The following is a 15635-nucleotide window of genomic DNA, read 5'->3' as shown; positions in this document are numbered from 1 at the left end:
CACGCAACGGCGTGAAAGTGCAAGTAGTATTGCTTTCGCAATAAAAATTGGCGGGAGCTTAGCTTTGGTTAAGCCTGGTAGGTTGCGAAAGCGCGCAGCGCCTCCAACTGAAGGAACGCACTGCGCCGCGTCTACAGGTCACGCGTGGCTACCGGCCGGCGCTGCGCGACGACTGACAGCGTCTTTGAAGCAGTGCGCCTCGTCTACAGGTCACGCGTGGCTACAGGCTTTTTGAGGAAAGGAAATGGCGCAGTAGTTCTCTGTCATCTCGGTGGACACCCTAACAGCATCGTAAAGGAAGGGAGGTTAGCCACCACCCGTTCGGCGCGATGCCTTGTTGTTGCAACTGAAAGAAAGAGAACTTGTAGAACGCCGCCGGGCTCGCCATTCAGCGGCATAGGCGCGTTGCTTAGCCAACCGCTCTTGCCTTTCTTCATCTGTCTCCTCGGCGACGGCGTTTGCGCGCAGCACGTCGCTCCAGCGACGCCTTGTAGTACTCCTCAGACATGACTAACCGGAGCGCGCCTGCGGCGCCCCGTTTATCCTCTCCTAGCGAGCGCCCTCACGCGGCGGGCCGAGGAGGCCGTCACGTGGTAGCCGTCGCACCTAGCAAAGGAACCAAACCTAGCAAAGGAACCAAGCCCGTGCCAAACTTCATCTCGGTGCTGGGTCACCGCGCCATGCGTGATTATCGTGGCGTGCGGAAAGTGTGCTCGCGCTGCGGGCAGGAGGGCCACGTTGGCGCGACGTGCCGCACGCCGCGGTGCTCGCGCTGCGAGGCGTTTGGCCACGATACGGCCGGATGCCAAGCGGCGTGCCGGCGATGCGGCGGCCCCCACGCTGCAGCCGATTGCCTGCGGCCGCGTTCCTACGCAGACGCGGCTGCCGCCAGGAAACCAGCGACCTCCCGGCCCGAGCTGCCCAAGGGAGCTGCCGACGACCAGCAGCAGCCCACCGCTGCGCACCACCCTGCCGACGGCCCCCAGGTGGACCGGGTGGAGACCACCCCGGTCGAGACCCCCAAGGAGGCCCAGGCCGAACAGCATCTGGCCGAGACCCCTGAGGAGGACCCAGCCGCAGTGCCTGCTGCAGGCATCCCGACCACCTCGGCTGCCGGCGCGCAGGCGGAGGGCTCCCTGGAGCTCTTCGCGTTCGGCTCGCCCTCGTCCCCGACCGTCTCCGACACAACGGGGGCGTTCTCTCCCGAGTCGCTCGCACCTTTCGGTTCGGCTGACGAGGTGAGCCGGGACTCCGAGTCCTCCACCTCCGCGACCGAGGAGGGTGGGCCCATCGACAGCGGCTCTGTGCTGCGCCTCACGGGGGACCTCACCTGTGAGCAGCGCGCGGCCGTCACCACGTCGACCGACCAGGGCCTGCCCCGTCGTACGCCCCGTCGACCGCCGCCCGGGGAGGAGGACGGGCGACGAACCACCAGCCTGGCCGCCTCGCACGCCCCCGACGCGTCGAAGTCGGCATCCGGAACACCGCTCGCTTCAGTGTCGATGAGCCAGCCACTTGACCTGCGCGCGCCCCCCGTTGAGGATATGGACACGGGTGGTGGTGAAAAACATTTATAATACAATAAATATTTACAGAGAGGTGATTGGGGTAGGCCCTATTGGCCCTTACCCCTAACAATACTAGGTGGAGCCCCTATTCCGGGGCCCCATTGGCAAGCAACGCCGCCCGCGTCCGGTGAACCAAGGCCTTTTGGGTCTTTAGGTCCTGACAGCCGAGCAGGGCCGCCTCCCAGTCCTCTCTGGTGGGGTTGGGGTTGGGGGGGATAGATGGGTTTGACTGACACGCCCAAACCATGTGGAAGGTGTCAGCCACCTCCCCACAGAACTGGCACGCGCCATCAAAGGATGTATTGAAATGTTTAAGCACCGCCGGGCACAGTACAGTGTTAGTAAGAATTTTGATGAGGAGGCGCTCGTCAGCGCGATCCAGACCCTTACAAGGGGCCGGGTAGCGCCGGTGCTTCTCCTTGTAGTAATCGGTGATTTGTTTGAATGTAATGGCCAGATTGTCTGATTGGGAGTACCCTTCCAAGGACAGGGAGATAGCCCGGGGAGAGAGTGCGCGGGCGGCCTGATCGGCCTGTTCGTTTCCCTGGAGTCCCTGGTGACCGGGGGCCCAAATCAGGTTGCGTGGAGTTGGATCTTCAGATCGACAGCTGTATTCCAGTATGCGCCAGGCAAGCGGGGGAGCCCAGCCCAACTCGTAGTTCCGACAGGCCCCTCGCGAGTCGGTGATGTGTTTCGACTTGGGAGTAGTGAAAGCAAGAGCAATGGCAATTTCCTCCGCGTGTGTTGCGCTGTAGGCTTTGAAAGTGAGCCCGTTGACTGTGTTTGTGTTGTGTACGACTGCGGCCGTGTACCACACCCCGTGGTGTGGGCCGGCAACGTCTACGTAATACACATGTTCTTGGTTACCATAGTATCGCGCCAACGCTTCCGCGCGCGCCTGGCGACGACCGCTATGATCTTCTCTGGACATGTTGCGGGGAAGGGGTCGGACCCGGAGGGCGCGTCTACAGGGTTCTGGCACTCTCTCCCTTTCCTCAATATGGTAGTCATGTTTGATGTGTAGCCGGTCCAAGAGGCGGCGACCGGACGTGGTCTGTGCAAGACGCGTGGATTGGTTGACTAAGCGGGCCTCTCGAAGCTCCCGAAATGTGTTCACCACGCCCAAGGCCAGAAATCGCTGGTTGGACGTGGTGACCGGGAGGTCGAGAGCCCGCTTGATGACTTTCCGATGGATGACCTCCAGTTGGTCATCATCATGTTTGCGCAGGTGCAAGTAGGGGGTTGAGTAGAGGATTCTACTCGTTACGAAAGCATGGGCAAGCCGCAGTGCATCCTTGCTTCGTAATCCGCCCCGCTTGTTGGAGACCCGGCGGACCATGCGGCCCACCTGGTCTCCCACCGTGCGAAGTTTGGCTAGGGTGGTGTCGACTCTGCGTTGCTGGTGTATGAAGAGACCAAGGACGCGGATCTCCTTGGACTCCCGGATCCGTCCCGAGGGGAGACTGATGCAAAGCGGAGTTGTGTCCCGAGGGGAGGGACGTATGTGCACAAATTCTGATTTAGACGGGGCGCACTGGAGTCCGCAGTAGGCCGCGTAGTCGTCGACTAGGGTCGCCGCTGCTTGCAGGCAGGATTCCATGTGGCCCAGGTTATCTTGCACGGGTAAGCTCGCGGGGAAGCACGCCAGGCAGGATAGCTCTGATGATAACTTAGATGGCGCTGCCTCGCCCCACGCAAAAAAGTCCGCACCAAGCTCCGCTCATGGCGGGGCTACTTAGACGTATCACCACTACGTCGGCACCCTGTCTCACTATCATGGCGTTAGTGCATCTCCTCTCCCTGAATGTTCAGGGATTTCGATCGCCGGACAACCAGAGAGAGGTGATGCACTTCGCCCGCGCACAGGGCGTCGACATCCTATTTTTGCAAGAGTGTAACTTACGCTGCCCACGCGAGGTCACTGATTTTAAGTCTCGTTTTTGTGTTGAAGCTTTTTTTCCGTTAACCTGTTCTGTTTCGTGCGGTGTTGGCGTCGTTTTTGTCAACAGTTCCCTTCGCTCTGGCGCGCATTGCACCTACGGCGTGGACGGCCGCACCCTCGCGGTCGACTTCTTCCTCGGTGGAATGCGCGTCAGAGCGTTGGTGGTTTACGCGCCGGCCCGCCATTCCGACTCATCTAGCTTCTTTGATTCGCTAGATTCTTTTGTGTTAGATTGTTACCCTTGCTTTCTCGTTGGCGATTTTAACTGTGTTCTGGATCCCGTACGAGACGTTCGCGGTCGAGGCCAGGGGCGACCCTACGCCGGGGCCCGGTATCTGCGGGATATTTGTAATCAGTTTGGTTTGACCGACGCGTGGGTTAAGCTTCACGATGGTTGTTTTGGTGGAACTTGGGAGCGGGGCAGCTCAGCGAGCAGAATTGACAAGTTCTTGTTCCCTCGAGAGCTCGAGTGTTTATTGGTGGCCTGCAATGTGCTCGCGTTCCACCCGGGTACACCGCGCATTAGCGACCATCGACCACTGTCAGCAGTACTGGACATAGACGAGCGCGCCCCACGTTTGGAAGCGTGGCGTATAGACCCATGTCTGCTGACAGATTGGTCGAGCGTGATAGCCCTTGAACATGCGCTGGGAAACCCGGGTGGACGCGACGCGACGCGCATTACCTGGGACGAGCGAAAAGCGGCATGGCGCGCGCTCCTTATCACCGAAGGGCGCCAACGCCGTAAGCGAATAACGGGCGAAATTAACATCACCCTCGCTCGTATACGCGCCGTGCAGCGCGGCGCGCCGCTTACTTTCGCCATGCGCGATTACTTGAACATCTTGAAGGCGCGCTACCACACACTCCTGCGTCAGTCATCGCGGACAGCAAGTAGGGCGCTCGTACAGGGCCGACCGGTTTCCGATCCGACCGTATTACGCCAAGTACGGGCAGGTAGCCTTGACGAGGAGCGACAGGCCCGCGTGGAGGGGGTAGTTTTGCCGGACGGTACCAGGAGCAGCAGCGCGGCTGACATCTCTGACGCATTTACGCGTCACTTTTCGCAGCTGTTTGCTTCCGAGGCCGAAAGGCGGGACGACGCCTCTTTCACGGACTCCCTCCGTAGTTTCTGCGCTACGCTACCGCAGGTCCCGAGCGATCTCGGCGCGCAGCTGAGCGCTCCCGTAGGCGCGGAAGAGCTCTTCGCCACCGTTAAGGGCATGAACGCCGCCTCAGCTCCAGGCCCTGACGGCATTCCCATCAGCTTTTATGCTAGGTTTTACACCGTCCTGGAGAATCACCTCCTCCAGATGGTGAACGCCTTCGTCAGGGACGGCGAGAGGCCGGAGTCTTTTCGAGAGAGCCGCGTAGTGCTCATCCTGAAGCCCGCCGGGTGTCGATCTGACCCGCAGGCGTGGCGCCCGATCACTCTGCTAAACGCAGACTACAAGATCGTGGCGTCACTGCTGGCTAAAAGGTTGAGTAAGGTTTTATCGGTGCTCGTAAGCCCTGCGCAGACCTGCAGCGTGCCTGGACGCTCGGTGTTCTCGTGTCTCGCACTAACGCGTGACTTGTTCACGTTCACCTCGAGAACAGGAATTCCGGGTTGTTTTGTCTCTCTCGATCAGGCTAAAGCCTTCGATCGGGTCGAGCACCGATACCTTTTTGGAGTTCTCGGGGCTTTCGGCTTTCCGCCGGAGTTCGTAGAGCGGTTGGAGCGGCTGTACTCCGATCTTAGAGCTTGCTTGCTCTTCAACGGGGCGTTGACCACACGTTTCAGGATAGAGCGCGGTATTCGCCAGGGTTGTCCCCTGTCACCTATGCTCTTCGTGTTATGTTTAGACCCGCTCTTGCGTCGCGTAGCAGAGTCTCCATCGATTCGCGGTTTCCCTTTGGCTGGCCATGGGCCAGGTGAAGGTGTCAGCGTACGCAGACGACGTGTCCTTGTTTCTGAGGGACGCGGACAGCTTCGTAGCGTTTGTACGGCTTTTTTCCAGTTACAGCGAGCTGTCCGGCGCCCTCCTCAACAGGGGCAAGAGCAAGGCTCTGCGTTTCGGGGCCTTCGCGTCGGACCTGCTGGGCGAGGTGGAGTGGGTCCCGGCTTGTAAGGTGCTAGGAGTCGTGTTCCTCTCCTCGGGGGAGGTAGCCCGCGACTCGTGGACCGAGTTGAGAGCGACCGCTGAGCGACGCCTGACAGTAGCAGCGCGTTTCCGCCTGTCGCTGTCGGAACGCGCGTTTATCATCAGGTCATCGGTGTGCGCGCCGCTCTATTATATAGCTCGCGTCGCTTGTCCGCCGCGCACCTTTACGCGCCGCTTGGCCACTCTGTGGCAGTTTTTTCTGGGCGGGAAAAACGGAGACCGTAGCTCGCGCGCTCCTCCGTCTTCCCACGCGCATGGGCGGGTTCAGCCTGCCCAACCTGCGCACAATGTGCAGCGTGCTTGCTGTTCAAGGCGTCCGCGACCTGGTCGACGCCACCGACTACCCGGGAAGAGGGCTCCTCGCCTACCTTCTCGGGACTTCGCGGCGCCTCTTTTTTGGTGAACTCGTAGGTCCTTCAGCCGAACGGCAGCCGGCGTTCTTCCGGTATGTCTGTCGGACGGCCGAGTCTCTCACCGCCACCTTGCCCGAGGTCGACGTCTCTCAGACGCAGGCCTCCCGCGTTTGCGAGCTCCTTGCCATCCAGGAGGCTACACCTGAACAGCTAGAGCGGAGCAGGCGGGTACGGTGGCGAGACTTGACGTCGCACTGGGTACCACCAGACGTCCGCGACTTCGGCTGGCTGCGAGGCTGGAGAGTCCTCCCAACGGGGGTCCGCATCGCCGCGTGGGGCATCGCTCCTTCTTCTCGGTGTCCCCAGTGCGGTGCGACAGAGACCCTCGAACACGCGCTTTTTGAGTGCGTCGTAGCGCGCACTTTTTGGAGGCTGATGTCGCGCATGTTTTTTGTTAGCCTCGACTCGCACACCAGGCCGCGCGACGCATTTGAGCGGCTCTTGCTGTCTGTTGGGGCCTTTGTTTTGTGGCGGCAGAGAGGCGTCGCTTCCTTGCAGGGCCGGCCTCAACGCGCCCTGTTCCCCATGCTGCAGAGGGTTCGGGCGCGCCTGTTTCAACAGGCGTGTTTAGATCATGTGACCCTCCCAGAAGACGAGTTCCTGCGGCGGTGGAGCACCGCTTCATCGCCGCCAGCGGGGGCCGCGTGACGGTGCGGCTCCTGCCGTATTGAGTGTGTGGTGCGCGGTGTCGGTGCGCGTTCATCGCATTTAGTGAGCGTGCTTCCCCGCGATGCCTGGACATTATGGACCCTTTGAACATTTTGTGCTGTGAATGATTTTGTGTGAACGGCGGCAGCAGTCGCCGTCGTGTTCTTGTTTCATAGCTTGTTTGTACCGAGCGACACTAGTCGCTGCCTTGGTGTTTTTGTCTTTGTGAGGGACTATGGTCCCTTTGTATGAATAATCAGTCCAATAAACTTCTCTTCAAGGAACGACTACAGCCGAAACGACGAGTTGGGGCCCCTGCTCTCGTCTGGTCGTGACGTCACGCTGTCACGTGGTCGTGCCACATGACAGCGAAGGAACGACCTCCGCCAACGGCAGCAAAGTGCTAGCAATATTGCTTTCGCAATAAAAGAAAAAAGAAAGCAGCAGGAATAAAATAAGTGCGGAACAAAATACCCACTTGAAGCAACAATACATAGCTGACCAACTAAAAAAAGAAATAATGAACAACAGAATATTAAGGAGCAGCATAGAAGAGGTCACAAATCTCAATAAGCCATAAAAATTCTGGGAGGTCAGGGCCTTGCGTGCTTGCTAATAAAGAATAACTTGCAGCAGAGCTTAAATTTATTGGCAAGCTTGACAATAATAGGCGCTGTGTTCCAAGCTTTTCCGTCCGAAAATTGAACTGAGCGTTCCCCGTGTCCTTGGAACATGCAGACAAATTGAAATATCCATTTAATGCATATCTTGTTTTACGGTACGGCAATAAGCAAAGACTGAGTGGTAGAGGAGCATTTGAATTCTAATATTTGCCAATACACACTGTTTGTAATTGGGCATGGATGCAAATGACAGTACGCGATGCTTCGGACGTTTTCAATTGTAGGTATTATATAAGACACATGGCCTATTGCCCGCAATACTCTCTTCGGTTGTCTATGCTTAGGAACTAAATAGGTTCTGTACGTTTGGGGCTGCGACAGACAGCAGTAGCTAACGTGACTGTGAAGCAGCAAAAAAAAAAATTTCCACCACCTGGGGTTCTTTAACGTGCACTGACATCGCACAGCACACGGGCCTCTAGAATTTCGCCTCCATCGAAATTCAGCCGCCGCAGCCGGATTCGCACCCGCGTCTTTCGGGCCAGCAGCCGAGTGCCGCAACCACTGTGCCACCGCGGCGGGGCGCAAAGAGGAGGTCTGCGCAAGTATTTCGCGAGGTTGCCACAGCTGTGGGAACCGTTAAGAGCGAGAGGAACGGGATGTTCTCCCGCATAAGTGGTAAGAAATTCCCGCTTGTCTTTATATCTACATTGAAGTCCCAGTGGCAGTGTTTCTGGCACAACGTTGTCAATGCCAAAGCATGCAGGGCACATCTGTCACTACCGCCAAGTAGCTGAAAGCACGATTGAGGTGTCCACTGTTCCAAGAGGGCAGTTATGCGCCTTCCCTCTGGTTCAGGTGTCCACCTAGATCTGTGAGAGAGATACTCCGCATTTACTTTCCTCAAAAACCAATTTGAAAATTTTACCCTCTGCTTTCCGAGCCCCCGCTCTGTTGGTTTCGCAGCTGTGTGAGACAGATACTGCGCATTTCCTTTCCTCAAAAAAAAAAAAATACCGAAGAAACTTTGGAAATTCTAAAGTCTGCTTGGCGAAAGCGTTGTGGTCAACCCACTGCCGCTTCCTCGAACCGCTTGGCGCGGAATCACTGGGCCGCTTTGGAGCCACGCGTCTCCCTCACTCGACTGCAACGAGACGTTTGGCGAGGGAGCGGCGGTGTAGCTGCCACCGACGACGCGCGCGCGCGCGCGCTCGTTCTACCTGTACTGTGTGACGTCACGGTTCCCAGCTGCGCCCTCCACTGATGCGCCGGTTGCAAAGGAGGGGAGGAGGTTGCGCTTTTACTTTCTCCTTTCCAAGCTCCCGCTCCCTTGCTTTCGCAGCTTAAAGGATGTCCACTGCTGCTTACAACAGACAAGGGCGATGGCGACGTCGCGAAACGTAGAAAGGGGCGCCTAAGAGCTGCGCTATGAAATTCAAGGAACAGGGTACATTGTGCGGAAAATACTGCCTGTCCTTAATAAGTTCGTACGAGCTGAAAGCTATTTTTCACACCTTTGGTGTGTTCTTGCAGTGCGAGCGTTGGTCAACGATAACGCCAAAGTATAATCAAGAAGACATCATTTAAAAAGAGGTTATTGGAAAACTGACTTTCCTTTGTGCCGCAGATATTTCGGGTTTGGTTTGGTTTATGAGGCTTAACGTCCCAAAGCGACTCAGGCTATGAGAGACGCCGTAGTGAAGGGCTCCGGAAATTTCGACCACCTTGGGTTCTTTAACGTGCACTGACATTGCACAGTACACGGGCCTCCAGAATTTCTCCTCCAAAGAAATTCTAGCCGCCGCGGCCGGGATCGAACCCGCCCCTTTTGGGTCAGCAGCCGAGCACCATAACCACTGAGCCACCGCGGCGGCTAAAGAAAAATTCGTCCTGGTCTGGGGTCGAATTTTTCTTTAGTCGCCGCGGTGGCTCAGTGGTTATGGTGCTCGACTGCTGACCCAAAAGACGCTGGTTCGATCCCGGCCGCGGCGGCTAGAATTTCTTTGGAGGAGAAATTCTAGAGGTCCGTGTACTGTGCGTTATCACTGCAGACATTTCGCTTTTGACTGTCATTACAATTTTGATTGAGGATTCGTTATGGCGCATTTATCGTAAATATTCGCATAACCAGAAAAACAAATTTCCAATTAATTTTGTTCACCGCCATCATTCCTTGCGACCAGAATTACTTGTGACATTTTACGGGTCGCAGGTGACTTTGAACACGCTGTCACCCAACCTCGCGCACTTTTAGCGTGGCGTTCCCAGACACCCTTAGAGCGAGTGGCAGTAGCGGTCTCGGACTCAAAGGAGGTGCCCTCGACTCAGCGTGGCAAGCTCAGCAGAGACCAGCTGCCAAGTGACACGAGGTTTTTGGTTGTTTGGTGCCCAGCTTTCGCCGGTCGCAAGCCAGAGAATGGGTCGGAGCCAAAGGTTCACAAACAAAACAAAGTTTATACAGCAAAGAGGTGATAGAGAGAATTACACAATCACTATTACAAGCACATACAAAGTGATTAACAAAACAATGCAACTCGTGCAAAGTTAAACTGGGGAAAGATTACAATACAAAGGAAATATTGCACCTAAAGTGCACTAATACTAGAGAGAGACAAACAAACGAAAATTGGCTGTGGCTTAGCTAAGGTTAAGCCTGGGTAAGCGAAAAGCTCTCGCTGCTTTTCAGCCAACTCCCAAGCTACCACTTCTTGATCGGTGTTTCTGCGCCGTCCGACTGTTGCTTCTTCTCCTTCCATGTCGAGTGTCTGCGCCTGTTCTATGGGCAAGCGCGCCTTATATACCCGTCCTTTCAAATGTGCACTGCGCAGGGCTGCGGCGAAAGGTCAAACGGTGGCGAGGATGGCCGCCTCTTCTATGGCCGCCGCCGCCGTTCAAGCGTTCTCGCAACGCCTTGCGAAAGAACCTTCGCCTCTTGGGACGGCGGCGGCGATCGTGCGGCAGCGGCGAAGGGTAGGGGTGTGCGAATATCAAATTTTTCGAATACGAATCGAGTACGAATACTTGGTTCCGAATATCGAATCGAATATCGAATAATCAAGTACAGACGCATTTAACCACTACAAAACATTTATTTCAGCACCCAAGAACATCACAGTTCAACTACCAGATATGAAATGAGCACAAACGGTGTGTGTGGCTGCACAAAAAGTATCAAAGTCTCGAACATTGTTCTTATAAGAGTGGAAATATCAGAGAAGATGGCTAGTACACAGCATTGATAAAGGCTAGCTTGCCATAAGCACAGAAGTGCGTTGCTGGGATGAACATAAAAGGTTGTCCTGAAGGAAAACCGGCTGCTACACATGGTCAGCAGAAGTAGTTCCCTTCTAGCTGAAACGACTTCGCCAGCCACAGAAAATGCCCTCTCAATCGGCACTGAACTGGCTCATATTGCGAGCTATTTCGTGCACAGCTCTGACTACACCAGCTTGGCAGGTATAGCCACAAAGAAGCTCACCAGTGCTGTCAGCTACTGCATGGCCCAACGTTACGCATTGCTCTGGGCGCCTCCATGTTGTTATGTCTCTGTCGATACGACTTGCGGACCGAAATGAACGCCGGTGCTCGCAATACAATAATCGGCTAGATACGAATATTCGCGTGGTGTCGAATATTCGAAACAGCACGAATACTTGGATTTCGAATCGAATACAAATACTAAAAATATAATATTCGAATTATATTCGAAAATTTCGAATATTCGCACACCCCTAGCGAAGGGTAAAGCGGTGGCGAGGAGGAGAAGCGGCGACGCGGCGACGACGGCTGCGGTAGCAGCGGCCACCTGCGCTCCGCGTGGCGTCGCTCGGTTTCGCGCATGCGCAGCTGTGGCTAAAATTGATCACGGCGCACGCCAGACCCGGAGTAGACGAGCCTAGTGAAGCTTTTCGCTTCAAAAAAGAATTTGTTCACCGGGCACTGCGACAGTACGACGACCAAAGGTCCACGACGATGTCGTCCCGCAGACTGCCGCACGTTGCTTCGTTGGTCCGTTGCTGGACGAGTGGTATTCTCCCGGGAGTGGAACGGGCGCGCCTCTCTTAAGCTTATATGGCGGATCGGAGTAAACTGAGAGAGAAACAACTTTATTGCCATAGATTGGCGGGATTTACGGCAGGTGGGCTTGGTGTGGCCCCCAGGTGGGGGCGACTTCCTGGGCCCACGAAATGAGTGCCAGTTGGATGCTCTTGTCTGGCCTTCTGAAGAGTTGGTTCCATCCGTCTTCGGAGGGAGCTGGCAGTAAGGTTCGAGGGGGCGGATTTCCCGCGCAACCCCAGAGGATGTGAGCCTGGGTGGCGATTTCTCCCTGGTAACAATTTTGGCAGACGGGGTCGTATTCCCCGTCTGTGATGAATGAAAGTCTAGAATGGCTAAGGATGGAGTGTGTCTGCAACCTGCGGAGCAAGGTGGCTTGCGCTCGATTCAAGTCGGGGTGTGGAGGCGGGAACTGGCGTCTCATCTCTCTGTAGAGGTCGGTAATTTCGGCAAAGGTCTGGGGAGCCTCGGCAAGAGCGTCTGGGTCCGTGGGGCCGGCCGCCCGGTTGGCTAGTCCTCGGGCTAGTCGGTCGACCCCTTCGTTTCCAGAGTATCCCGCGTGGGCGGGTACCCAGACCAGGTTGATCTTATGGTCGGGAGTGCAGCCGCGAAGGATGCGTGCAGCGGGGTGGCAGATAAAACCTGCCGAGTAATTTTGTATCGCTCTTTTGGAGTCGCTGAGGACTGTGCGCGTACGTGGGTCAGCGATGGCCAGCGCGATGGCGGTTTCTTCTGCCGCTGTCGGAGAGTGAGCTACTACTGTGGCGGCGGTGACGAGAGTAGATTGTGGCGTGGTTGCACAAGCCACGTATGTGTCTGCACTTTGCCGTGCAGCATCTACGTATATTGCGTGTTCGTCGGCAAGGTATGCGGCATCTAGTGCTTGGGCTTTCAGCTGACGGCGCGTATCATGGCGGCCAGGTAGCATGTTTTTGGGGATTGGTTTTATAACTAGGTGGCTGTAGACCCCTATCGGAATGGGCGTCGTGGGGTGGACGTCGCCTATGGGGTTGATGTTGAGACGGTCAAGTATGAGCCACCCGTGTTTAGTGCGGGAGAGGCGGTGGATTGGGGCGTTCTTGTGTGCCTCTATGAATTCTGTGAGCGTGTTGTAGATGCCGAGTTGGAGGAGGTGCTGTGTGCTGGCGTACTGAGGTAGCCCCAGTGCCGCTTTGTACGCTGAACGCATAATGCTGTTCACAGCTTCCTCGTCCTTCTGGCGGAGGTGATAGTAGGGGTAGGAGTAGACTATCCTGCTAATGAGGAAAGCTTGCGTGAGCCGACAGAGGTCATCCTCCTTCATACCTCTGCGGCGGGTGCTGATGCGGCGGATAAGGCCGTTGATCTGATTGGCTGTGGTGCGGAGGCGCTGAATGGCCTCCGAGTTTTGCGTGTTGTTCTGTATTAGCATACCCAGAACGAGGATGGTGCGGACCGGAGGTATGGGATGTGTGTCGACTTGAAGCACAATAGGTTCTTGCGGGTCGGGTACGGGCAGGCGAGCTCGTCTGTCCCTGATGACTAGTAATTCGGACTTCGTGGAGGAGCATGTGAGCCCGTTCGCCTGTACAAAGGAGTGTACTTTATCGATTGCTGTTTGGAGGGAGTTTTGGATTTCCCCGTCAGAGCCGGAGTTGGTCCACAGGGTAATGTCATCGGCATATATTGAGTGTTTAATGTGAGGTATCTCTTCCAGGAGCGGAGGAAGGCCTCTCATTGTAGTGTTGAAAAGGAACGGAGATAGGACTGCTCCTTGTTGTGTTCCTCGGGTGCCTAGTGTGATCTTCTCGCTGTGGAGGTCTGCAATGTGAAGTTCTGCTGTACGGTTATGAAGAAAGTCGGCGATGTAGTTGTAAGTGCGAGTTTCACCATGCAATACTCGCCGCCTTTGCCAGTCTTGGCCTTGGAGGAAAGTATACAAATGGATTGGGCATTATTTGAAAGAACGGCAAATTTTTATGACCACTCCAAACGGTCCAACACGCTTTCACGCAGTAGAGAGGGACGTACCACAGGGAGCTGTGCTCAGCCCTCTCCTGTTCAATATTGCCCTTATACACATAAGAAGAAACCTTCCGCGAGGGGTCCGTATAACAATTTATGCTGATGACATCTGCATCTGGACCGCATCACGTTCGCGCTATATCACCCAGCAACGTCTACAGAGAGCGCTATTGCACATTTCGATGTACCTGGCTTCCAGAGGTCTTCGTCTCTCGCCAGAAAACAGTGTTGCAATGGCGTTTACAAGAAAAACGATGACCCGATATCCGCTGCTCCTAGGCGGACGATCGCTACCATATGTACAATCTCAGCGATTCCTGGGTGTTGTAATCGACTATAATCTGTCATGGACACCTCAGATCAAAAACCTCCGCGAGATGATCACTGCAGCATCGCAAGTGTTTAGGTTCATGGCGGGAACAAGGTGGGGTAGCAACTGCCGATCAATGCTTCTGCTTGAAAAAGCCTACGTTGAAGGAACCTTGCGCTACTGTCTACCAGTGTTTCAAAGATTATCTACATCAAGCAATAAGTCTCTCGTTGCCGCACGGAACAACTGCCTGCGAATATGCCTTGGCCTCCCAAAGGGTTCCTCTGCATCAGGAACAGTAGCGGAGGCAGGATGTCTCCCACTAGAGGTGATTGCCGCCCAGGAAACTATGCGTACCCATCTCCGCCATGTTCTTCAAGGGAAGAAGCACTTCCTGCACCGTGTCCACCTAACTCACAGCAACTCTAGCTTTGGCCAGGCAGTGCAGCTCCTGCCCATCCCTACTATTAATCAGCCACAGAAACTACTACCTCTGACCTTTCCTCCATGGACACTCTCTCCTCTAAAGGTGAAGAAGTTTGTTCCAGGTGTGAATGCAAAGAGCCGCATGCCACAGGCAGCTCTTCTGCAAACTACTCTCGCCTACTTAACGGAGGAATATAGGCAGCACACCCATATCTTCACCGATGGTTCAACTACTAAAGAAACGTCTTCATGTGGCCTTTATGTGCCCTCAATAGGCCATGCCCTTTCTTACCGGCTGCAGCGGAGGACATCCTCTACGACAGCTGAGCTTCACGGCATTAAGGAAGCTGTTTCTTACATCCTGCGCCGAACGGCCGACCGTTGGGTTATCTTCACCGATTCGATAGCATCTCTTCAGATCCTGGTCAACCTGCTGAAGAAAACGAATCACCAGCCAGTTTCCCTGGACATCGGATATCTACATCATTTAGCTATTGCCGCAGGCCACTGCATAACATTTCAGTGGGTACCTGCTCACTGTGGCATTCAGGCTAATGAAAAAGCAGATGAAGCGGCCTGTAAGGGCCACCAACATCGGAGATACATTAGAACTTTTTTTACGAAATCTGATGCGTCCCAGGTGGCCAAAAGTTTTGCTTCCGAAGAAATGTATCGGCTTTGGAGTTTGCCGACATATCAGTACCAATTTCTTCACTCAATCGACCCACATCTTAGATCAAGACTCTCACCCAGAATTCCTCGACATCTGGAAACACTTTATCATCGACTTCGTCTTAATGCTGCATATACAAACGGCTTACGATACCGTTTTAGACAAATGGACAGTCCGCACTGTACAACTGTGCCGCGATGGAAACTGTGGAGCATATCTTGCTTGAGTGCCCTGCATATGCCAACGAGCGTGCGTACTATGAACATTGCATGCAGAAGCTCTGCTCAGTGCCCCTTACAATGGACAAAGTTCTAGGTCCCTTAGCCTGCCTTAGGCAACAGAGACTTGCAATGACTTTTCTATTCACATATTTAAAAGACATTGGACATCTTGATAAGCTTTAACTCACTTGCACGTCACCTTCATGCATTCTTCATGCAGTGAACTTCGTCAGCCCATTTGACAGACTATGCACTCCATCACTCCATAGGTTACATCAATTCTCGCCATTGCATCCTTAGTACCCATTTCATGGCCGCATTTTCTCTTCGTTTTTTTTTACCTCTTCCACTCTGCTCTCCTTCTGTCTTTATCTCCCAAATTCCCCTCCCTACGCAGAGTAGCATGCCAGCGATTTTTAAGCGCCGGCTAAATTCTCTGCTCCTCATTAAAGAGTCTCTCTCTCTCTCCTACATTCATTTGTGAGAGAGAGAGAGAGAGAGAACTTTTATTTTTCAGCTCAAGTCCGAGCCTTCTTAGTTGCCCGTTTGGTGGGCGCTATTTATCAGCGGTGGCAGAGTAGGGCCACGTGTCCCTTGGATGCGTCGG

The 15635-nt window shown here is 54.9% G+C and overlaps 1 protein-coding gene across 1 annotated transcript; it reads left to right on the top strand.

The window, feature by feature from the left end:
• The first annotated feature begins 680 nt into the window (after positions 1-680).
• On the top strand, positions 681-8893 carry LOC149344365 (uncharacterized). The gene is made up of 3 exons (XM_089547222.1): positions 681-1554; positions 6066-6513; positions 8872-8893. Exons 1-3 carry the CDS (start codon positions 681-683, stop codon positions 8891-8893), a joined length of 1344 nt encoding a protein of 447 aa, XP_089403348.1.
• Positions 8894-15635: the final 6742 nt, after the last annotated feature.

This window comes from Amblyomma mixtum, chromosome 5 (genome assembly GCF_055824585.1).
Source record: "Amblyomma mixtum isolate Tamu chromosome 5, ASM5582458v1, whole genome shotgun sequence".
NCBI classification, from domain to species: domain Eukaryota; kingdom Metazoa; phylum Arthropoda; class Arachnida; order Ixodida; family Ixodidae; genus Amblyomma; species Amblyomma mixtum.
The sequence above is the reverse complement of the archived record's forward strand: the minus strand, read 5'-3'. Positions and strand labels throughout refer to the sequence as shown.

What these genes read in the sequence shown, in the direction of transcription:
- LOC149344365 (XM_089547222.1), top strand. Translation starts at nt 681, where the DNA reads ATGCGTGATTATCGTGGCGTGCGGAAAGTGTGCTCGCGCTGCGGGCAG. An exon ending in CGTTGAGGATATGGACACGG is followed by an intron (nt 1,555 to 6,065) that starts GTGGTGGTGAAA and finishes GTGAACTCGTAG; the next exon opens with GTCCTTCAGCCGAACGGCAG. An exon ending in GCATTTGAGCGGCTCTTGCT is followed by an intron (nt 6,514 to 8,871) that starts GTCTGTTGGGGC and finishes GTGTTCTTGCAG; the next exon opens with TGCGAGCGTTGGTCAACGAT.